This window comes from Camelus dromedarius, chromosome 2, assembly GCF_036321535.1.
Source record: "Camelus dromedarius isolate mCamDro1 chromosome 2, mCamDro1.pat, whole genome shotgun sequence".
NCBI lineage: Eukaryota > Metazoa > Chordata > Mammalia > Artiodactyla > Camelidae > Camelus > Camelus dromedarius.
Window position 1 is genome coordinate 31,818,624 of NC_087437.1, and position 24,497 is coordinate 31,843,120.

The 24,497-nt window shown below is 41.2% G+C and overlaps 1 protein-coding gene across 6 annotated transcripts in view; it reads left to right on the forward strand.

Annotated features, from left to right (window-relative positions):
• The window catches only part of LEKR1 (leucine, glutamate and lysine rich 1), a 224,444-nt gene extending 200,159 nt beyond the window's left edge, over positions 1–24,285 (forward strand). Inside the window, exons 12-15 of one of the 6 annotated variants that reach the window (XR_010383326.1) lie at positions 8,937–9,081; positions 9,992–10,031; positions 17,177–17,341; positions 18,375–18,504. Coding sequence is in view for 5 of the 6 variants with exons in the window: in XM_064492258.1 (XP_064348328.1) it covers positions 8,937–9,081; positions 9,992–10,031; positions 18,375–18,483 (294 nt within the window). In the remaining variant the exon portion in view is untranslated. The other 5 variants (XM_064492258.1, XM_064492257.1, XM_064492264.1 and 2 more) reach the window with 5 other exon arrangements.
• Positions 24,286–24,497: the final 212 nt, after the last annotated feature.

Sequence of the window (24,497 nt, forward strand, 5' to 3'; positions counted from 1 at the left end):
ACTCGTGCCGCACTCTGGAGACCACTCCACTAGGCCTCATGCTTCTCAACTGGTGTTTGCATGTTCCAGTTACAAATATTCATGACATAAGGTGATGGCAAAAGCTGGTGGAAGGTTTAGTAAAAGCATAAGAGAATATTTTGGGTGACAGTTTTTGCTATATTATACATGCTTTCCTGCAATCTTTCCATTTCAGCTCTCTCTTCAAGAGCCATGGGAATACATCTTTTCTAAATTATGAACATATTTAAATTTGTAAAGACAGCCACCCATAAGCTTTTCTAAAGTGATGTAAGGACCATCAGTGCAAAACCTGGTTTCTCAGCTTGTTACACTCTTGCTTTACAATGAGTAATTCTGTAAATAATCACTCTGAGAATAGAATCATAATCTGCAGCAAAGCTGCACTGTGGTCCACAAGTATGTCAGAGAGTGATTCCATGGATAAACAGAGAGACAATATTTACATTTATTTCAACCTAGACAGTTTAAAGCAGTTCAAGCTGTGTACTTACATCTTTTGAAGAAAGGCACTTAAAGAAAAGAGAATAGCATTAGACTATGTAACCTGAGAGTTAAGAACACATTCAAACTTTCCTAAATTTTCTCACTGATAAATTAACTTATGGCATGAAACAGTATCAGGAATGTTAAAAAAAAAAAAAAAGAGTGGATATTATGGCAAAATAGGGTTCTCAAATGCATGTAATGGATATTAAGTCTAATAGTTTTAATTTCTCTATAGACATACATTTTCCATGACCTCAGTGGAAGGATTCATAGGTGTCCAAAGAAAATAATATCATAAAAAATATTCCTTAGAAAATTATAATCCTATTTGTTTTTTTTCTTAAACTAGGATTGGTGGATGAAGATGGGAGAATTCTTCTATATCTAACACAGACTTATCAAGAAATTTTTTAAAGTCCATTGAATTAAATTATTATATTTATACTTAGAACTATTTAAAGGTCATATTTTCTGGCAATGGAATTGACTGGAAGAGACATTAATATTAAAAATTGCATAAGATTAAGATCTTTTTGTATAGAAGTATAGTCAGTTTACAATGTATCAGTTTCTGGTGTACAGCATAATGCTTCAGTCATACATGAACATACATATATTCGTTTTCATATTCTTTTTCACCATAACTCACTACAAGATATTGAATGTAATCCCCTGTGCTATACAGTAGGAGCTTGTTTATCTATTTTATATATATTTGTATGTGCAAATCTTGAACTCCCAGTTTATCTCTTCCTACCCCTAACCCCGCCGGTAACCATAAATTCGTTTACTATGTTTTTGTCTTGTAAAAAATTCTTTTTTTTTTAGATTCCACATATAAGTGATATTATATGGTATTTTTCTTTCTCTTTCTGGCTTACTTCACTTAGAATGACAGTCTCCAGGTCCATCCGTGTTGCTTCAAATGGCAGGTTTTATGGCTGAGTAGTATTCCATTGTACAAACATACCATAACTTCGTTATCCAGTTATCTGTCGATGGACATTTAGGTTGTTTCTATGTCTTGGCTATTGTAAATAGTGCTGCTATGAACATTGGGATGCATGTATCTTTTTGAATTAAGGTTCCCTCTGGATACATGCCCAGGAGTGGGATTGCTGGACCATATGGTGAGTCTATTTTTAAGACTAAGATCTTTTATTGTTCTATTAGTCTAAATAGTTTTGTATTAAAAATTAGTTATAGCTAATTTCTTTTTATTTGATTATGCAGCAAGTTTTCTCAAGCTTTATCTTTTAATGTTCTTACAATAATTACAATATTACTAATAGAACAACCTAGTATCCTAAAAGGGTTAATACACTGCAGCTGAAAATTCCTAACCATCATGTTGAACCTTATAGAGCACAGGAAATCAATTTGGTATGTGCCCAAATTTCACAAATCCTATAGTAATTATGGGGTTTTTTTTTTTTATGTTTTAAGAAAATAGTTAATGTATGCTGTGTCTTGCACAGGATACCTTTAATGGTCCCCAAACCATCATAGACAATAAAGAGAGTGTTCCTAAGACAATGTCTATGGTGTCTGAGGGAAGAAATCCTACTTCTCCTTTTGAAAATATTTACCATGTAGTAATAAATTGTGATGCCAATGCAATTATGTTGCATCTTTAGAATCTGAAATATAAATTATATCATCTTTGTATATTCTGAATTAACAGATAAAATTTTGTAACACAGTGGTTGAATCTGAAACACATTTATCCTATGACAATATTTACCATGATCCAGAAAGTCCAAAGTTTTCTCTCTTCTCTAGCATTTATATAGAATACTGTTTTATATCCATTAAGTGAGTAAAAAAATGTACTAAAAATCCTTTACCCTCCACATATAGATAGATAATATTCTTATATATCTTATATCTTACATATATGTATATAAGAATACCAGGTCACAGAGACTAAGTAATTTGCCCAAAATAAACACTAGATAAGACTAATGAATAATTTTAAACTTCTGCAGTTTCTGAGCATCTTGACCCATAGATTAATACTTAGGCTATATTTTATATTCATTCATTTCTTCAACAGATATGGAGAATTTAAAAGGCACTGTGAGAGTTACAGAGATAATTAAGATGTATTACAGATGCCCAAGAATTGTATAATAGAGGCAGCGAGGAAGCATGTGCAGAAGTTTACAATATAAGGCAGTAGGTGTTGAGAAGAGAATCAAAAGTCTTCTTGGTGGAAGAATCAGGGAACACTTAAGCAAGAATTGGAATTTCCAGTCAGTCTTGAAGAATGGAATAAGGCTTTATAGAAGAAGGTATACCAGGTAGAGGAAATGTATAAACAGAGTCATAGATACATAGAAAATACCTGATGAAGGGAAGCTGTGGGAACCTGAATAGGGTAGGTTGAGGCCAGAGCGTGACGGTGTTGAGTATGAGCTGGTCGCAGGAGTCTATTAGAAGTGGCACGTGCTTTGTCGATGTTTGGGAATTTCACCTTGGCAGGGCTGTATTGGAATAATTACAGACTGGAGAGGCTGGAGGTGGATCACCAGTTGGTAGACTGGTAAAGTAGTCCAGACAAGAGTTTTGAATAATGATGTTGATGGTGGGACTAAACTGGAAGCAGCTGACTCAGATTCCTTTCAGAGAAGGGAAAGAAACCATTACCAGCCATTTCCACTTAGCAGGGGTGCAGTGTATGAAGTGGGCTCCAATTAAAGGACCACCCTTTATTTAAGAATATTACAGCTTCTCTGAAAAATGTGAAATAATAGGAACCACATTTTAATTTGGACAACAGATAACTAACCCACAGGCCCGGTATTCATAAGAATTCTCCCTAAAGCAAAATGTACATCTGAAGAGTGTTCTAAGAATTATGAAGGAAGAATGAGGAAACTGACATAAAAAATAGGTATCATCTTGGCTCAAAGAGTACAAAGCACAACTCAATAGTGACCTTCGGGAGTGATACAATGCAATAAAACTTTCCAGTTTCTGCTAACCATTTATGAGGGAAAACACAGAAGCTAGCTGCCAAAATAAAAATAAGGATTATCTTAAAATCCTTAAATTTTGTAGTTCTGAAGAGACCTGACACATCACCTGGCCCAGGCCTGTGACTTTACAGAAGGAGATGATAGGTCCCTTAGAGGCTGAATCATTTTCCTTTCTTATGGCTGCTTAACAGCTGACTTGATGAGAGAGTCTGGGCCATCAACTCTTGGGCACACAGCTCATTTCTAGACTGGAAGAATGGTATCAGTGCTCTAAATGTTTGTTACTCAAAGTGCTCCAGCAGGATTAGTGTCTCCTGGGAGCTTATTAGAAATGCAGAATGTTAGGCCTCACACCCAGACCTGCTGAATGGAATCTGATTTTAATGAGATCCTCTGATGATTTGTGTACATATTAAAGTATGAGATCACTGTTCATAGTGGTGCCACTGCCCCCAGCATATTCCACCTCTAAGAGCTATGCATTAGTGTTGGACGGAAATAGCCTTGACATCCTCAGTTCCCTTCTGCCAGTGGTGAAACCAGTGGTGCTCTGAGACCACCGCCACCCCCACCAATGTTGACCCATTCAACACCTTAGCTTCCACTGCTCTCCATTTCTACTTCTTTGCCTATTGATTATGAATCTGAGCTCTCCAGGAAAACTTGTGAATTAAAGAAAATCAATATTCAGCCAATATTCATAAATATCACCCAAGTTTCTGGGTTTGCAAAGAACTGGAGATTTGCTATTTTTTAAAAAATTCAATAGAAATACTTTCATTTTGATTACTAGTAAGTCATTGAATAATCTTACATTTTAATTTCATAATAACATGTATATTTGGATCTCTGATTCCCAAAAGAAAATTTGGTAATGCTGGTTGTCTTTCGGGGCTTGTGAAACATAGAATACTTAGATAACTTAGTAGAATTATGAAGGAAATTTTTCTCCCTTGAAAGTAGTTCCTAATCAGATTACTTAAATGTAAAACAGTAACTTGCAGTATTATACCTAGATCAATTTATTTTAAAGGTAGAACTAACAGCAGCTGAATATAATTTGATCCAGATTCTCAATTTCAAAATCTGTATTTAACAAATAAGGCATTATACTCACTTGCCTGTGAGCTTTAAGTCAGCTCATCTTATTACACCACTGCATTCTTTAAACTTTCAAATTCAGAAAATAATTGAAGGGATTGACTTCATCTGCCATTAAAAGTCTTTGAATACTTTTTATTAACATTCTAATATTTAACTTGTATGATTATTTGTTATAACTATTAATAATTCTCATAAATAATAATAATTTAAACCCAAGAATTCAACAGACATATAATATAAAATGTTGAAGCATTTCTGTCATCTTAAAGTGAATGAGTTCTATAGTTGTAGTTTTCTATCTGGAACTTTAGATTTCTAGGGAATAAAGATTACTGCCAAGATTCAAGTGCCTTGAGCCCAGATTTCAGAAGAGGAAACTTCTGAGTGCAGTATCAGTGGGTCCTTGTGGTTCTCTGTGACCATGTCCCCATGGAACTCTTGGGACACTTTTAACCAGAGGGACCCCAGAACTGACCAAACCCATCCACTTAATGCAATGTAAGGCAGACCTGCAGTCACCAAGAAGAAAGTTCTCCTTCAATACCCAGCAGGCAGCAGTAGGAGAAGCAGTGAAGAGGAATGGGCGACACAAAGATCAAGTTTGGGGTCAGGAAGGGCTTAACTTCTTTGTAACTACATAGTTGGAACTCTGAGCCAGTCATTATTAATGTCTCCAAACTCTTGATATCTCCATTGCTTTAACTTGGGGAAGAGAGATTATCCTTGTTTTTATCATTTGTGCCCTGAAAGTAATAGGAAAGATGGCCCTACTTGATGGAAAGAGATCTTTTTCCATGTTTTGATTTTATTATTTATGACTCAAATACAGTCATACAACCAATATTAGAGTTTGTTTTGTTTATGTATTAAAGGCCCTTGAAAATGTTGGTCAAGCCACCTGTAATTTGATACTTTTCATTGGTAATGATGTATTTCAGTAGCATGTGTATAGAATCTATATTGCCATTCCTACTTTAGTTAGTGATGTCCCAAATGTTTCTAATATTGACTTCATAAGTGCACTCTTTAATTATCAGTGGCCCCCAGATACCTGGAATTTCTGCAACCATCCCCGCCCTCCAGGATCAGGACAGCTGTTGGAAGGGCGCCAGGAAGGGTGGGCATCTGAATGGGTCTGAGGGCATGTGACCTCACTAAGTGTATGGTCTTGACCGTATTTCAACCACAAAACCTTTATGAATTGTCTATTTACTTTCATTATTTATACCTCTTCTGACTTTCCTTAGTGTGACAGAAATTAAACATTTAATGCAGAAATTGACTATTCATATGATATTGAAACTCAGTCATTAAAAGTTTAATGCAAACCTTAATCCAAGTGTAATAACATGAGTCTCAGTATAGCTCTTCTCGTAAAGGTTCTGAACTTTCCTGGAAATGTGATAAGAATATTGTCTCAGCAGTTTTCTTTGGCTGCCTTCGGATTTAGTCCTAGTCCTTCTGAGGGGATAATTTACCTCAGATCTTATGACTTATCTAAATGTGTGTAAAAATGAGGCTCTTATACTCCTTTAGCCAACTCAGGTTAGGATCAGGGTCTCACTGCAGGTCTGACTGAGGGGTTTTCATTCATTACCAAAAGGGCATGAATAAAAAAAGCATGGATTCCTCCTTACCTGGAGAAAGGGGAGGTCTGCACAGGCATCAGGCTTATGCCCTCACTTTGTGTTCTCAGTTTCAGGAACTAGATTTCCAGTGTAAAATGGCATGGCATCCGACTAACAGGCCTTGGTGCAGCCCCTTCCAATATCCCATTAAAAGCCCTGTGATAGAAAAGGAAAGGTCACATACACACAGCATACAGACCACCAAGTCACAACAAGAACATAGACCACCATCGCTGGCCACATGGGTGCTACCCCTCAAGGCACTCAGGCCACTTTGCTGGGAACATTCTGAGATGGCCATTCCTTTAAAAAAAAAAAAAAAAAAAAGAGGAATCTTCTGTGAGTGGCAGTGGGGAGGGAGAGATGGGCAGTAATGCATTATATCTTGGGAAGTGGAAGTCTTTCAGGGATAGCAGTGGATCAGCATAGCAGAGACGGAGCAGCAAGAGTAAAGAAATGTGCCCGACAGTGCTATCGGGAGGAGGAGGAGCAGCTGTTCCAGTAGCAGTATGGTGGCGGTAGTAATAGCAGCAATAATAAAAAGATGGTAAGAGCTGACATTTTTTTTATGATGGGCAATGCACAGTGCTACATGCTTTAAAAGTATTTCATTCAGTCCTCCCAGGACCCCTATGAGATTGATATATTTATTAGCTTCCTTTTACAGATAAGCACACTGAGGCAGAGAGAGGTTAAGCAATTCATCCAAAATCACACAGCTAGAAAGTGGCAAAGCCTGAACTGGCAAATAGGCACTGTAAGCTGGGAACTGGACTGGGGATCGCCTTGCCCCCTAGTTGTCTCTCTGAGAAAGGATGTAACCCTCACCCGAGAACAAATTTGAGAGACATCCCTGTACCCTGTCTGTTGACATAAAGATCTAGCTTCATTTGAGAATGAGCAATCGAGAAACAAAGAAAGAGAAGGAAGGAAGGTAAGAAGGAAAGAAGGAAGGAAAAGAGAAAGAAAAGAAAAAGAAAGAAGTAAGAAAGGAAGGAAGGAAGGAAGAGAAAAAAGAAAGAGAAGGAGGGAGGAAGGAAGGAAGAAAGAAAAGAAAGGAAGGAAGGAAAAGAAAAATAAACAACTTAGAACAAAGGAAAGAAAGCATGTAGGAAGTAACAAAACAGACCTACAGAAAAGATCTACTGCACAATCCTACAAGGCCCCTTTAGGAAGTGATTTAGCATCCTGTAGAAGCAGAACATTATGGGCCTCACATTCCTTTTTTTAAACTGTGTCATTTTCTACATTAAGTCTTCAGGTCCTGTGCTTTCTGATTTATTTCTAGAATATGGTGTCCTAGCTATAGCCTTATTAACAAAGAAGTTCCTTATAAATACAGATGGGGGAGGGGGGAGAGTATTAAGACTGGTACAAAAGGAGAGAGAAATAATAAATGATACAGCTGTTCACAAGATAGAACTCTCCAGATAAAGTCAAAGGCCGAAATTTATAAGAATAGAATCATGTTCTAAATTTAGTAATCACAAAAGTCCTCCTAAAAATTGTCTATAAAAGTCCATTTTTGAGACATAGATCTTCAAAAGTTAAAGTTTCTTTTAACTTTAAAGTTAATATAAAACAGGAGGCCTTGGTGCAGCCCCTTCCAATATCCCATTAAAAGCCCTGTGATGAGAAACATGGGTCTCTAATATGCTGAACCACTGCTGTACCTGAGATACTTAAAATAAAGCCTGTTATTCTCAAAGGTCATTTATGCTCTTTTATCATTGTTAACAGTATGAAATTAACACCATCATTTTAGAGTGTGTATGAACTCCCATTGTTTTGTTTTAGGGCAGAGGATCTTAACTCTCTATCTTTGCTCTTCTTCCTTGGATATATTTCTGCCATCTTACCATGTGCTTTCTATTTCTCTCTCTCTCTCTTTTTTCTCCCCTTCTTGACATCTTCTGAATAGATTTTGGTTCTTTTCTTCTTTTCCTTATTCCCACCCTCACCCCCTACTTCTGCTCCTTTGGAAGTAATTATGTCTATGCCTGTTTTTAGGAGTTACCCAGACATTTTAACATGCTTACTCAATCTCTTGATGCTTCACCCAAACAATGCAAGTACTTTAGAATATTAAAGCTACAATTTTCCACCCCGTTCTAATTTATATTATAATGTGACTGAATTTGAATTCTATCTTGTTTGTTTAACCTCGCAAATTAGCCATTGCTATTATTGTTATAGGTTGTTAACATTTGAGAATTGCTTTGCTCACCATTTCTCCTTGCATCTCAGACCTTCCTCTGTTTGGCTTCATAATCTTTCTGCATTAAGCAGTTTTCCATTTGTAAAAGTTTTATTCAGTTTTTCTTCAATCTGCTTGATTTGTGCTTTTAAAAAATCTCTCTTATTCCTTGCTCACAAACTTTTCATTTCTTTAAACATACCAAACATGTTTATTTTATATTCTGTGTCTGATCATCTTTGCAAACCTAATTTTGCTGCCTGTTGTTTCTGCTGGTTCTCACTCACGGTGCTTTATTTTCTTTTTTGGCGGTGGTGGGGGGGTGGGGAGGTGACGGGCAGAATTTGCCTAGGTGTGTTTTTATGTGAGCTTAAATTCCTCAGAACTTTATCTATAGAAATTCTTTGAGACCTGGGTTGAGACTGTATTCTTCCATAAAAGACTTGCATTTGCTCTTCCCAGTTAATTATACAAACATTATTGGGAGCACTTTCATTAAAATTCTCTTCTTTCAAGTTTTCAGATATAGCTGATATAAACTCAGACAAAAAGCCATGTGAGGGCCAGGCTGCAGGTACAAATTCTCAGGTGGAATTTCCTCCCATTCTCCTCCAGCATAAAGATCGAATCAGATGTGTGGCTGTCTCCTTCTGCATAGCAGGTTTGTTTTTTGGTTTTTTGTTTAATTGAAGTATAGTCAATTTACAATGGTTATTTTTTACTCACCCTTTGAACAGAAAGTAAAGCCCTCTGAGATTTCAGCTTTATCTGAGAACCTCCTATAAGACTTCCAGTTTTGTGTGGGCCCAAGGCTTTATCTCCTGTCCTCTACTCTCAAACATATTCCAAAAAGTTCAAGGTTTCCAGATGTTGGCAAAAACACTGAGAAAGCTGGCTTTGGTTCTCCTCTCCAGAAGTTGCTACTTTTGTCTTAATTTTGATCTCTGCACATTCTTTACTTTTGTGCCATCTTGTTGATGCCTTTTAAAAGTGTTTTCTTTGTTGTTTTGTCTAGCATTTTGGTTGTTTTCATTGGGTAAATTTCTTATCATATCTAGTTCAGCAAACTAAAGGCAATAAATACTCTGTGGAGATGGAGGGACATTCTCCAAAATGCAGTGTATGTGCTGAACTGAAGATCTCTATAAATCACCAAGTCAAAAGAATACAGAGGTCTGGGAACCAAAGGACAGAAACAGAAGTTAACTCACTTACCATATGACCTATCTTTCTTTCTTTTCTGTAATTTAAAAATTCAAAGCTAGAAATTTCGTCTAGTCATCTGCTTCTGGAAGAAGCAAATCAATGCAGTGCTTAATGTAGAATATATTTTTCTTTTTGGAAAAACCCCAAGGTATGTGTTTCATTTATTTTGAGTCTTTGGTTATTTTTAGTCCATAGCAAATTAGAACACACATTGCTATCTAAAATTAATCCTGAAAAGAAATGCTAATTTTTAAACTTTTTTTTAATTGAAGTATAGTTGATTTACAATGTTATATTAGATTCTGGTACACAGCATAATGATTCAATTATATATATATTCTTTTTCATATTCCTTATCATTACAGGTTACTACAAGCCATTGAATATAGTTCCCCATGCTATACAGTAAGACTTTGTTGTTTATCTATTCTGTACATAGTAGTTTGTATCTGCCAATCCCAGACTCCCAGTTTATCCCTCCCTCCCCTTTTCCCTACCTTGGTAACCGTAAGTTTGTTTTCTATGTCTGTGAGTCTATTTCTGTTTTGTAAGTAAGTTCATTTGTGTCATTTTTTTTTAGATTCCACATATAAGTGGACTTACATATGATGATCTCTAGGTCCATCCATGTTGATGCAACTGGCATTATTTTATTCTTTTTGTGGTTGAGTAGTATTCCATTGTATAAACATACCACGACTTTATCTGATCATCTGTCGATGGACATTTATGTTGCTTCCATGTCTTGGCTATTGTAAATAATGCTGCTATAAACATTGGGGTGCATATATCTTTTCAAATTAGAGTTTTCTCTGGATATATGCCCAAGAATGGGATTGCTGCATCATATGATAAGTCTATTTTCACTTTTTTTAAGGAACCTCCATACTGTTCTCCATGTGACCACACCAATTTACATTCCAACCAACAGTGTAGGAGGGTTCCTTTTTCTCCACACCGTCTCCAGCATTTATTATTTGTAGACCTCTTGATGTTGGCCATTCTGTCTGTTGTGAGATGATATCTCATTGTAGTTTTGACTTGCATTTCTTGAATAATTAGTGATACTGTGCATCTTTTTGTGTGCCTGTTTGCCATCTGTATGTCTTCTTTGGAGAAATGTCTATTTAGATCTTTTGCCCATTTTTGGAGTGGGTTGTTTGTTTTTTTGATATTGAGCTGTGTGAGCTGCCTGTATATTTTGGAAAGTAATCCCTTGTCAGTCAAAGAAATGCTGATTTTTAAGTAAAGTGTTTGTCCATACTTTTTAACTTTATATTATTTTCTCTTCATTTATTTATTCATTCAACAATAACTTTATTGTTTAATGTATTTTTGTTGAAGTATAGTCAGTTTACAATGTTGTGTCAATTTCTAGTGTATAGCACAATACTTCAGTCATATAGGAATATGCATATATTCATTTTCATATTCTCTTTCACCATAAGTTACCACAAGATATTGAATATAGTTCCCTGTGCTATACAATATAAACTTGTTGTTTATCTATTTTTATATATTAGTTAGTAGCAATAACTTTACTAAGTTATTTGTGCCAATCATTATGCTGAGATGATCAATTAAGGAACATCTGTACAAGATAGTTAATTTCTTGCATTAAATACTATAAAAAATTTTAGAGAGGAAGATAGAAACCTTGTTTTTCTGCAGATAACAACTTAGTGTTTGACCACGAAGCATTGGTTGGCCTGGTTTCAAATCACCCCTAACAATTCTCCAACGCGTACTTGAATGAACCCCAGGAGCTCTAATGACCATGTCATTAATAAGCTGTTGAACTCATAATTATTTACAAAGAAATGGATGAAATAAGAAATTTCTTTAAGAGGTGAAGAACATAAGTTACATATCACCTATTGAATCAATTCTCCAGTAATTCATTCAGTATAGATTTATGGCTTCAGGAAAAGAAGAACATAAAAAATATCTAATCAAAAAAGCCAAGATTAAAAAGACAAAAACTAGTATTGGCGTCCCTCACTACTAAGGCATTTCCAAACTCTGTTTCACTTACTGTCACCATTGGCCAGGGCATGCACCATCTCTGCTCTGCTTCGTTTTCCCCCTGACACCTGTGGCAAAAGCCTGGAAATGTTACGTGTACGTCAGCTGGGTGTGAGTGTTAGCAGCACTCTCCTGCAGTACCCCAAACAATCTGTGACTGTGCAGCGTGTATTTCTCATTCAGAGTAAATTTCAAGTTAGTCTTGCACAGAAACACCTTTTGAAGTCACTGGGAAAGTGACTTCAAGAGTTGAGAGAGGCGATGGTCTAAGTGGTGTTTTGTTTGGCATTGGGATCAAACACTGCATTTGTTGTGCAGAGAACAAGAGTATTTTGACCTTATCTCCTTATACAGCATTTAGGCAAGAAATGGACTGTGTAAAGATTTTTTTATCACACCCTGCTCCTTCCTGAACTGGATAGTATTTTTTTTTAATTTTTCAATTTTATTAGGTAGAGTTGTTACAATTTGACTGCACATATACAATATATTGCATGTAAATACATATATACAATGTCCTGCACTTTTTTAGTTTACATATATGTACTGATCACTGTTTCTAAGAACAGTTTAGAGCTTTAGCTTTTTAAACTTACATAGTTATCAAAGGAATAAAGCCAACCACAAAATAAAAATCAACAGAATGCAGTAATCCAGTCATAACGGACAGTCAAATGTGCTTACACATACTCAAGAAATCAGTCATCTAAGTTATAAATAGTAAGTACTTTAAGTAAAAACTGGATAGGTCTTGTGTCATGACATCAGCTTTACTTACAATTATTCCCTAATCTCTATGTCAATAATATATTCACATATACCGAATCTCCTTCTGTAATTCACATTGACTGAATTCCATACCTAACACCTTGCATCTGCTGCTTTCTCATGCCTGGGAGAAACAGACTCTCCTTTATTAATCTCCAAATAATTTAAAAAGAATGAAAATAAGAATTTATCAAGTTCATGTTACTATCTTTATGGATTGGCAGTTGGAAAAGTCTCCAGTCATTCTTTTTCATTATCACTGTGGCTTTTAAAGCCTCCAATATAGTCATTTTGGCAAGTCAGTGAACACCAGAAACTGCACGCGAACAATGGGCCTCCCTTTGTAATGTGATGTGGGGAAAATATTTTTTAATTTTCTAACAGGTGCTGGGCTGTGAGTCTGACTCATAAAGATAGTAATTATACCTCTTTTCTGAAGTGAAGCAGCAGAGAGAGAACATCCTAAAATTAATGAAAAAAGCAAGACTTGGGTTCATTTTCTCTATCTGGAGGATTCATGGTCCTGAGAGGTTTTTAAAATGAATCATTGCTTTGTGAAGTATAGCTCAGGAGCAGATATTTGTCTTTGTGTCAAAAACAAGGACTCTTAGCAAATTGAATCTCTCCCTACCTTTAGATAATTCAAGAAGGATAAAATCTTGAGGACTTTATAGTGTTGAGCAGGGATAAAGCCTTCTTACAGATTGGAACAAAATTCTTATCAGTTTCAACTGGCAGATAAAAACGTGAACTGATTTTCACATAAAGAACTTTGTAATATTAGAACACTCCATGCAGGCAGGGTAGTTGGTAATTGTGTAAACATGTTACATTATGTGAAAATGAAAGCCGATTGATTCTTGTAGAGCATAGGTTAGTGAGAGTGTGAATCAGAATGTTTTCTCATTCCTTAAGTGGTGAAGTAAGGTGGTGGGAGGGATGGGGAGAGGGTTGGTTTGACAGTGAGGTAGTATGACAGAGACCAGCTGAAAACAAGGGACAAAAATTGCAAGATAGGTGCACTTAATTTGAATTGCAAAAGGCAAGTGCATAACCTTGAACATTTGCTCTGTTCCCTATTCAGCACCTGTAGCTCACAGATATGGGCAAAAAATAGCCCCAAATCCAATTCATCTCAGTAGAATATTGTGTTTCTCTCTCTCTCTCACTTCAGAATATGATATAAAGCAATAAAAACAAAGATTAACGAAAAAGGACATTGCTAGGATTTAATCTGAGAAGAGAAATTCTAAAGAGTAGTTGCTAGTCGCCCTAGCTGCTGGCATTCTTGCACGTCCTTAAGATCATCCTCCGATTTCACATGGCAGCTTTCTTCCCAAGGCCCCTTTTTGGATGCTCTTTATTCAGCTACTCTAAAGTGACCAGGTTGCGGCGGGAGAAAGGCCACTTGTCCGCAGCAACGTGCCGTGCATCCCTTTGCAGTCAGCACTGTCTTGTGGCTGATACTGAAGATTTGTTTGAGGTTTCCTTGGGCACCAAACAAAAACCAAGCAAATAAAAGCTACATGAAGTCACATTGGCTGTGGAGAAAGGCGAGCTGTCACAGGCATCTACCACCTAAGCATCCCATCATTTAAAAGGATATGAGAGCAAGAAGAGCATAAGCCTGGAGCTTACAGCCAGCAACGTGTGGATAGAATGTGGATCCCTGAGTTCAGTCCTTCCTTTCACTGACATCTACAACTACAGGGAGTGTGAGCAATAACTAAGACTCCACTGTGTTATGGACTGAATTGTGTTCCCTCCACCCCTAAATTTACATGTTGAAGCTCCAGTTCCTACTATGACAGGATATGGAGATAGAGCCTTTAAATACGTAAAGTTAAATGAGGTCATAAGAGTAGGACCCTAATTCAATAGGACTGTATCCTTATAAGAAGGAGAGACACCAGGGATGTGCGTGCACAGAGGAAAGACCATGTGAGGACACAGTGGGATTTGCCATCTGCAAGCCAAGGGGGGGGCCTTGGGAGAAACCAAACCTACCAACACCTTGATCTTAGACTTTCAACCTCCAGAACTGTGAGAAAATAAGTTTCTGTGATTTAAGCCACCCAGTTGTTATGGCAGCCTGAGCAAACTAAGAATTGGGATGGTTTCCAGGCATAACGCCATCCCGCTGCAATATTGAGTTGCAGCCCAGAAGCGTGGAGGTAGCCAGAACTCCATGAAAACCTGACGTAGGCACCAAATTTGTCTTCTCTGTCAATTCTCATCTCTCTTGTGCATTATACTAACAGAAAAAGGAATAGAAGGACCATTAATTAGATTCAGTGTGCTAGACACTGCCCTGAGGATGCAAAAGTGACTCACAGAGTTGCTTCCCTTAAGGAACTCATCATCTGGAAAAAGCCTCAATGAGTCAGTACTCTGATACAGGTATAGAGAAGGGCTTTGGGAAACAAGAATGACTAATTTTAATATAGGATTTGGGATTATGGGAAGGACGGGAAAGACAGGGGAAGTCTTCACAAAGGGATAAGTTTGAGGAGAGCTGTTTTGGCATTTACTGCTGCCTAATCACTCCAAACTTAGTGGCATAAAACAATCACAATTTTATCATGCTCAGGGAGTCTGTGGGTCAGGAATTTGGATGAGACACTATGTGGACAGCCTGTCTCTGCTCCATAGTGACTGGACCTCAGTTGCCTAGAAGTGACTCAGATACCAGGGGGCTGGAAGCATTCACTTCCAAGTCTTCACTCATGTGCTTGGTGCGTAGGATGAAGGACAGGCTCAGCTGAAATGCCAACCAGAGTGCCCCCAGATGGCCTGTCCAGCATGGCAGCCTCAGAATGGTCAAGCTCTTACACTGCATTTCAGAGCGTCAATATCAAGGACGCTCAGTGAACAAGGGGGAAACTGCAAGGTTTTTTATGACTTAGCCTCAGAAGTCACAGAGCCTCATTTCCACTATGCTCATTTGCCCAAGCAGTCCTGTGTAAAGGGAGGGGACACAGACCCCACCTCTCTACAGAAGGAGCAATCAAATATTTGTCACCATGTTTTAAAACTGACACAAGGACCTTGAAGCATGAATAGGATTTCAGTAAACACTATGCACTGAAGTTTTATTGGCTAAAATATTTTTTTCTAATTTTACATAAAATGTACATTCATTACTTAAAAAGAAAGAAAACCATGGAAAAATATAAAGAAACTCCCTCACTGCTTCACCAGGCAAGCTATATGACTGGACCTGAGCTAGGAATTAGAGCTATCACTTTAAGTGAGACATAGTTCCTACCCTCAGAGGATTTCCAACTAAACCATAAAGAGATAACCACTGCTCATATGTTGGTGCAGTCCTTCCCAATTTGAATAAAACAAATTGAGATTACTCTGTACATAGTTTTGTGTGCTAGTTTACTTACCCCCTGGTACACAAGATAGTATGAGAATTTTCCTCGCAGTATTAAATATTCTACAAAACTGTGATTTTTGAATGGGTATATCACATATCATCCTATGACTAGACCATTGTTTATTTCCCTGGATATTTAAGTTGTTTCTGAGTTTTTCATTACTATAAAATAATAATATAATAAATATGCTTACTCATCTTTCTGCTTCTCTGACAATTTTTTAAAAATCAAGTCCTCAATTAGTTGCATTACTAGTTCAGAAAGAAAGAATATTTAAAAACCTCTTGGTTATGGCTTTGCAATTTGGTTTGCAAAAATGCTTTCCAATCTGCATATCCCTAGCGTGTGTTTGAGGAGCATCATACAGCAGAACACGTGGGAATCAAGTCTGTTCCCAAGGTACGGGGCAGAGAGATTTGCCGCCGTCTGACTTGAACAAAAGAATACTGAAAGAAACCAAAAGGCAGGTTATAAACCACAGTCTACAAATAACCAGCATGTCCTTGGCAACTAAGAGCTGGATTCTAGGAAATGACTACTAAAGAGTCTGTGTCAATGAAAAGACTTCATTGGCTTCTAGCACAGCTTTGGGGCAACATTCTGAGACCAAGAATGACTTAAGGGACTTAGAAACCCAGGCTCATTGCGGGTATGAGCTGAGATTCCTTGGGTGGTAAGCAACAGAAACCAGTCCTGGCTAATCTAAACCAAAAGGGAATTTACTGGAAAAAACAGCTGATGTCTCAATGGCTAGCAAACCAGGCTCAGAAACCAGGACAAAATGGACAGGAACTGAGGAACTTCACAGGCAGAAAGTAGCATCAAATGGAGGGTCTAAGACACAGGACCCCTCACCAGGGTCCCCTGGGTACACTGCTGTGAAAAGGAATGAGCTCCAGCTGGTTTCTGTCTTGCAATGACTTTGCTCCAATTTCAGATTCCAGGGAAGGCAGATCTGACTGACCTCAAAAGATTCGAGTGCCTGACCTTGGCCAGGGACAGGCAGGCACCTCAACTAACAGCTTCCCATATGTGGAAGAAGTAATTCCCAGAGGTGAATCAGGGCAGAGCCACCCAAACCAAAAAACAATCTGCCGTTCCACGTTCCCTAGCAAAGGAAATACACTAATGCTTAACCGTGGTTCATCTCTGAGCCCAGAGTCACTTACCACACTGAGCCCCCGCCTCCCTACCCTGCCACACCCCACCAAAGTAGGATTCTGTGGAAATGAAAAGAGACCCAGAGACCGTCAGGCTGTGGGGAGAGAGGAATTAGAAATTCTAAATATGAGCCATAATGTATGAAGCACCATTCTGAAAATCGGTATGAACAAATAATTGAAATGAATAATCCTGCTTTAACTTGAACAGAGTTTTAGCCTCTTCCCCTCGCCTCTTCTATCTCATCTGGAACACTGGCCTTTGACTGATTAAAAGCAACCAGGGAACAAGTGGACTGGAAGGAGTTTTGACAGAGGGCCAAAGCCAGGCCCCACACGCTGCCTTCTGCCTGGCTGGAGTCCCCTCCTCCGCCTGGTGAGCTGATGCAGAAGAGAGGAGCCGGAAGATGTCTTCGCCTGGCTTTGTTGGGGGTATACTGAACAGGGATCAGGACACGGAGTAACTTTAGGAGGCTGGCTCTTCCCCTTAGGGCAGTACCTCCCAGCCTTGTCTTTCCCTGCTTGCTGATGGGAGTTACTCCTCATCCCAGGGGACGAACAAGGTCATCAGCCCTGAAGGTGCATCTGGTCCTTGGGAACAGGAAGTAGAGACCAGGTTCCCACCTCAGATACCCCATCATTCAGCCAAGCAGTGACAGAATGAAAAGGGGGTAGGTCAATCTCAGGGACAGAAGCAAGGTAATAAAGCCTCACTGTATTTGGAGGACATAAAAAGTCACGGTGTCAAGGAGGTGTTCCTAGGATGGGGGTGTGTCATAAAGAGGTACACTGGGGTCAGGAGGGTGGTCAGCGAATGGCAGACTCCACTCTTTCTGGAAAGAGGACAGCAGCCCAGGTCTCAGAGTCCCATCACTCCTCTCATTAGGGGAATCACTGTGGGGTGCTGCTGATCCAGCTGATTAAGATATTCCCTCTGGTGATCAGGACTGTAGGTAATTAACTGCTCCCTTGGGAAGTGGGTGTTGGGGCACTAGTTGGGGAGAAGGGTCCTGAACTGGTCGCCAGAATCAACTTCCGCCTTTGATAGCACATTCTAGAAAAAACTACAGGATCTTTACATCTGCAGGGCTGTGGCAAGATCCCAAGACTTCCCTGGAAAAGCCCTTCCAGGGCCTCGGAGGGGAGTGGGGAGATGGCCATTTGCTCCAGGCCCCTTGCTGAGCTGGAGAGGGTGGCCTTGCCCGGCAGTGAGGCCAGGGTCCATGCGGGACGGGGGAGCCCCCTGCACAGGGAGGGTTCCAGCAGCCCCACCACATGCAGGCTTTAGAAACTGCCAGGCCATACAGTGTGGAAAGACATTAACGTTCTGATTTTTCCCATGATGAACACTTCAATATTCTTTTTCTGAAATAGCAAATAGTTTCCAATGTTTTCCTCCCACTTTCCAGTGCTTTGTCTTCTAACTGTGCTGGGTGTGATCCCATGAGGCCCGACCAGAGGGACTACGCTAGCTGTGCGGAGGCAGCCTGGACTCATCACAGCAAGAATGAAGTCTAGACGTGCAGCGCTCCCTGCCTGGAACGTGTGAGTCACCCAGCTGCATTCCCAAGGAAGAGACTGTCCTGACAGCTCTGCTCTCCCCCAGGGCTGCTCGGGGGGGGGGGGGGGCCTGAGCCCTGGGGGGGGGGGGGCAGGGCTGAGGGACCGATAGTGGGCCAGGTGTCTGTAGGGCCACCTAGGACCAACTATCATCCCGAAACTGGCTCACGCTCGCAGCCTCCTCTTCCTGTGTGAGCCTCAGCCCGGGTCGGAGGGTCCCCGCATCCAGGGGTGTCCAGCCTCATCTGCACTCTCCCGGGCCACCTGCCTCCTCTAACCCCACCGCAAGTAGTCCATTCCCCCACCCATGTTTCGGAATTTAAGGGGTGCATACATTCCTCTGACTTCTAAGCACGTTGTTGTTTTCTTTCCAGTTTTTGTTCTGTGTTGATCTCATGCTGAAAGTCTGTCATATGCTCCAGGAGGCCAGGAACCGTGTTTTCCTGATCTTGTGTGGCCGACGCACGTAGGAAGTGCTGTTCTGGGCCCCTTTCTCCTCAAAAGTCTTTGCTGATAACAGGTTAATGTGGGGGTGCTTATGGATTACACACCACTTTCACACATGATCTAACCCAATGATTCTTATTCTTTTGAGAATAACTAATGTATGTTCTTTGAGAAAATAGGGAAAGAGACCACCCTCTCCCAAGGAAGATGTGCATAAACACCCAGACAAAATGCTAATGTTGATTTCAGGGCTCAGTGGCCCCCCGAAACTGTCCAGCCATTGGCTGCAAGCTAAGAGCCACTGTTTAAGCTGGCTCTTCCAACTGGGCTGCAAGGCACCTGCCACAGACATTGCTCCCAACTTATCCATGGGGAAACTGAGGTTGGAGAGAGACGCCTCCAGGCTGCTCTGACTGGCAAATTGCTGCAGTTCCTTGCCAAGGATCCACATTCCCTTCGATACTTTTTTTGCAGATCTGTCCTTAGACATGCAGAGTCTTCTGTCAGCACCTGTGCGTCAGAGCAGAAACTGTAACTCTTGTCATTCTTGTCCTTGTTACCATGTTTGGTTCCTGGTGCAACAGTGCGTGGCCAAGCCCTACTGCGTCTCTTGCAAGGACGTCAGAGAGCTTCTCTCCTGGTGCCAGAGAGAAGTACCAGAACCTGTTGTTGCCAGGGATCTTTGATTTTTCTCATTTGTGGCCTCTAGCTGGCTACCCAAATCTGAATGCAGCCAACAGAAATCAAAGGTGAGAGAGGCCAGGTGTTATCACTCCTGCAGGCAGACCTCCGTTCAGCAGCTGTATTGAGATGTGCTGCACCAAACCTTAGGCCATTCCCCACCCAACCCCACAACTCCACAGGCCTCAGCCCACCCCCACTCCAGGCAGGTGAACGCTGTGATGAGGAAGGAGGCCTGTGTGGAAGGGCAACGAGCCAGCGCCTTACGTAACAGCTTCAGTTTCCGCCGTCAGTGCCCGCTCGGTGAAATGCAAATCCCTGCGCGGCCAGGAATGCGCAATGCCTCAGTCTCTGCCTCTCAAACCAATCGCCACCGCCTCGGCGAGGAGGAAGATAGTCCCGCAGCTCTCCCGGGTCCCGGACTGTGAGTCCGTCCTGGCTGCTGGGGCATCACTCGGACTCGGCTCCCTGACATGACAGAGTGTCAGAGCTTCGAAGAAAAGCAAAGGTGGTGGTTTGTTCCAGTAGCATTTTCCATGTTTGGGCAAATGCAGTTCATCACAACTGCGCTTGCCTGTGGTCACTGCTTGGCTGATGGATGGCTTCAGCCCCCGGAGGCCAGTGGATGACATGTGGGGGTTATCTCCTTGCACCAAAAATATTTAAACCATCTATCTATACCCACAGCGCTGGGGCCTATGTCAAGATAGGTGTGCACCTTCCTTGAGTTGTATGTGTCAATTGATTAAGCAGTGTTGGTTCCTCACAACCTGGTAAGAAAAAAAAAAACCATGGCCCTCATTAAAGCTTTTGTTGTTCTTTTTTGCCATTTCAGTCTCCCTGGCATGACCCCAGGCACCTCCTAGTAGCTCTTGTGCTGTCTCCAAGACAACAACGTCTCCAAAAAGGATATTCATATTTCACAGGGGATGAGCTCTCACCCGGTTCTCTCTTTCCCCAACCCATTTAAGAAAATTCCAAAAAAAAAAAGAAAAGAAAATTCCAATCTTTGGCTAGTGCTGTGACAGCCTGTCAGGGTGAAATATTTGGCCAGAAGGTATAAATAGCAGCCTTCTGCTGATGTATTATAACAATGATGATTATAGGAGTAAGGAGCAAGTCCATGTAGGATCCTTGTCGGGCAAGGTGTCTGATACGTCCTCTCAAGCCTCCTTCAGGAATCACCTACATCAGTGGTTCTAAACCAGGGCCCTTTCTGCCTCCAGGGGACATTGGCAATGTCTGCAGATGTTTTTGGTCGTCACTACTTGGGAGGAGGGGAGTGCTACTGGCATCCAGTGGGTAGAGGCCAGGGACGCTGCTAAACATCCTACAATACACAGGGCAGCGCCCACCACAAAGAATGATCCGGCCCAAATGTCGCTAGTAGCGAAGCTGAGAAATCCTGATGATGCAAGTCACCCCCACTCTCGTAAGACATTCCAAGTAGTCTGAAGTTTCGGCACACATCTGGAGTGGAGGAATTGCTATCCTTCTTCAATTCAAGCAGACTTCATAAAATGTATCAAATGTGCCTACTTGGGTCAGGGCCCACAGATAGAAGAGTGTCTCTGCCTTCCAGAAGCTTAATTCCAGCAGTGGAGACAGATGCCTCCACCATGTTAGGATGAGGTGGTGAGAGTTGGCCCAGCACATGCGGGGCTGATGAACTCCCGCTGGTGGGGAAGACAGGTGGGCTTCAAAGTGTCCTCTGAAAAGAGAGTTGATACTGTGGGGATTTTACCAACGGGAAAACCTCTGCCCGTGCCAAGTGGGATGGTAAGCTCCAAAGCCTTCGGAAGATCTGAGCAAAGACAGGACCCTGCCTGGTGGGAGAGGACCAGAGGGCTGTGCTGGTGGCCAGCATGGGCTCCGTGGTGCTTCAGGATGGAAGATGAGGCCAACTTGTTTCTTTGTTGCATTTACCTTTTTTGGACTAACAGGCCACATATTTCTGTTTCAGATTTCCATAGGTTCCCCTTGGCTTGCTATGGTAACATTAATATTCAGTCAAGACTCTTGCCATTTTTATGCAGTATTTATAGGGGAAAGAGTTTTTGTCTAAAATGTAAATCATACAGTTCCTTCTGCGGCCAGAACTAAATAAGATTCTCTATTTGGTTCAGTCATTAGTAATTTTTTGTGAGGCCCAATGTGCTTTTAGAAAGTCACTTGGAATATTTGGAAGGATCTCAGAATCGGGAGTTTCTAGGAATGGAAGAAACCTCAAGAAACACTCAGGTTCAGTTATATCCAGTCTGCAGACAAGCCCTGGTCATTACCATTTCACACTTGAGACCATTATGTTTCTGCACATTTCAGGCAGAGAACAAGCCTGTACTGAATGGCAGGATGTTTTATTGGATGCATTGACTAGGGGGTGCAGTCCTTCAGATCTGGGGGAGTAACCATTGTTCAAATGGTTTTGCCCAGAATTGATGGCCCAGAGATCAAGGGGATAATCTCAATGGCATGTGTGTGTGTGTGTGTGTGTGTGTGTGTGAGAGAGAGAGATAGAGAGAGAGAGAGAGAGAGAGAGAGAGAGAGAGAGAGAGAGAGAATGCAGGCCTAAAGGTCAATAAGGAGCTAGCAAGCTCACAATTTATCGAGGTGGGGGTCCTCATCTCTACCAGTTGAGGGAACAGAGCCATGAGATCTCCTAGAAGCAGATGTGGGGAACAGTTGAAATTATTAACAGTCAGCAGCAAAAGTGTGTCTGGAGAGACTGTCTGTCCAGGGGTTCCTTGGACCCTGGAGCCATTTTAGGAAATTCAGGCTTTCAGCAGAGAGGACAGCTTCCCTCGGGTGGGGGCATTGGGTCTCCCCAGGGATCCTGCGTGCCTATGGCTACTGAGAAGCGCTCCAGCCCAGACTTCCCTGAATCCAGGCTTCCCGGGAACCCTCCCACCCTGGTTCAGAAGCTCTGCCCTGATTACAGGATGAACTGAGATGACCTTGTGTTTTCCTGTCAAAAATGCACCCCTTTTTACTTCAGCATCCCCAACATTGGGCTCATTGTTGTATCATTTGCCCCACTCCAGGGCAGGACCCACTCAGAAAAAAGCCCTGGTTTTCTTTCTAAGGGACCTCCCCAGTTTATCATAGCAAATGGATTATTTCCTTAATACGAGGCCACTCGGTGTGTGTGACTCAGAGTTGCCTCTCTCAGGTCATAAGATGAAGGAGGAAACAGTGTGGGGAAACCCCAAATCCTTGGCTACCCCATTTCCTAAAGTGAGCCTTACCCTTGGCATCATTAAATGACTTTGGCAGCCTTCTACCTGCCACAAATGAACTAAAAAGACAGATATGTAAAAACCAGATCCTTTTTGTGAGACAACATAAATGCTTTGCAAGATCCGTTAATGGCAGCCACTAATCATTTATTCATCTTTTACTCAACCCAGGGATGGTCCCCTTCTGCTCAGATGAAAGTCAACTTCCTATAAAACAGGCTTGGGTGGAATCCACGGCAGGGAGAAGAAAGTGGTGAGCTCATTCCTGGATATGGCTTCTAGGGACTGGCCGTACCTTCCAAGATAACGCCAGGCAGGGTCAGGGTAGCCGCCTCCCTCCCACCCAGAAGAAGCCCAGGCTGTCCCGTGGGTTTTCAGGCTCCTGGCCACTGGCTCTCTGCAGGAGTTAGTTGTGTGTTACACTGGAAGTGAGCGCTCGGGGCACACACAGCAGGCTGACACTGGTTAAAGTTTCTTTGGAGCAGAAGCAGGTACACGTCAAATCTGCTGTGTGGGGCTCTTCCCACTTCCCAAGCTTTCTAACACTCCTGGTGACACTGAAGGCCAAGGGCATCTGTGTTACACCAAGGGTCTGTGTCCACCTTGGGTTCCAGATCTTCTTGTGCAAGTCCAGGGGCCTGAATCCTGGTTCTCAGAAACTGTGGTCTCAGGACTCAGGGAGCATCTTCTTCCTCAGCCTGATCCTCAGAGGTGCTTGGTTGCTATAGGGACCTCATACCTGACTGTGGCCATCATCTCTGGAGTCTGAACTGTGGATTACTTGTCAGAATCTTTGTGATGCCCTGAGTGGCCTGCTCAGAGCTACCGTTTACCAAGTGTTGATTCTTGCAAGGTGCTTATATATGTCATCTAATTAAATCCTCACAGGGATCCTGTGCTCATTTTACAAGAAAGAAATGCTGTCCACACCAACCACACTCACCCACACCTGGTCCCTGTAGACCCAGCTGAGGGTAAGAGATGAGACATCCTCTGTGTGAGCATCCTTCAAGCACTTGCTGTCTCCTTACGAGTTTGATTTTGCAAGGAAGTTGTTTTTTGAAACTCTAGGCCTCTTGCTGGGAAAGTGACACCAGGGAGATGGGGGTGCCTTCGGTATGGATGGCCTGAGGTAACAACACAGGGTGGGGAGCAGTGGGCCTTGGGAAATCTCAGCCAGCTGTGCCAGGAATTCAGCTTCCATTTCCCCAAGAGAAGCTGAAATCTAGGTTTTTGTTTTCGTTTTCTATAGAAGTTTCGTTTTCTATAGGAAACCTTCTCGTTTGAAATGTTGGCAATTGATTAAAAAACAGACCAGACAAAGCTTGGTTAACACTCTGCAAGCAAAATAACACATTTGTGGGCTGGTTTGCAACTTCTAGATTTAGGCTTTTTGTGAGATACAAAAACTCAAACATGGGATTGAACAGGTCCCATTGTTTTTTTTTCATGAAATATAATTTTTATTAGAATATATTAAAATGTTCAAAATGCAGAACAAAGTTCTAAAAAATATGTTAGGTATTTCAGCCACTAAGTTTATTTTCTATATTAATATCACCTTCTATTCATATGACCGTTTACATAGCGCGTTGAGACTGAGGATAT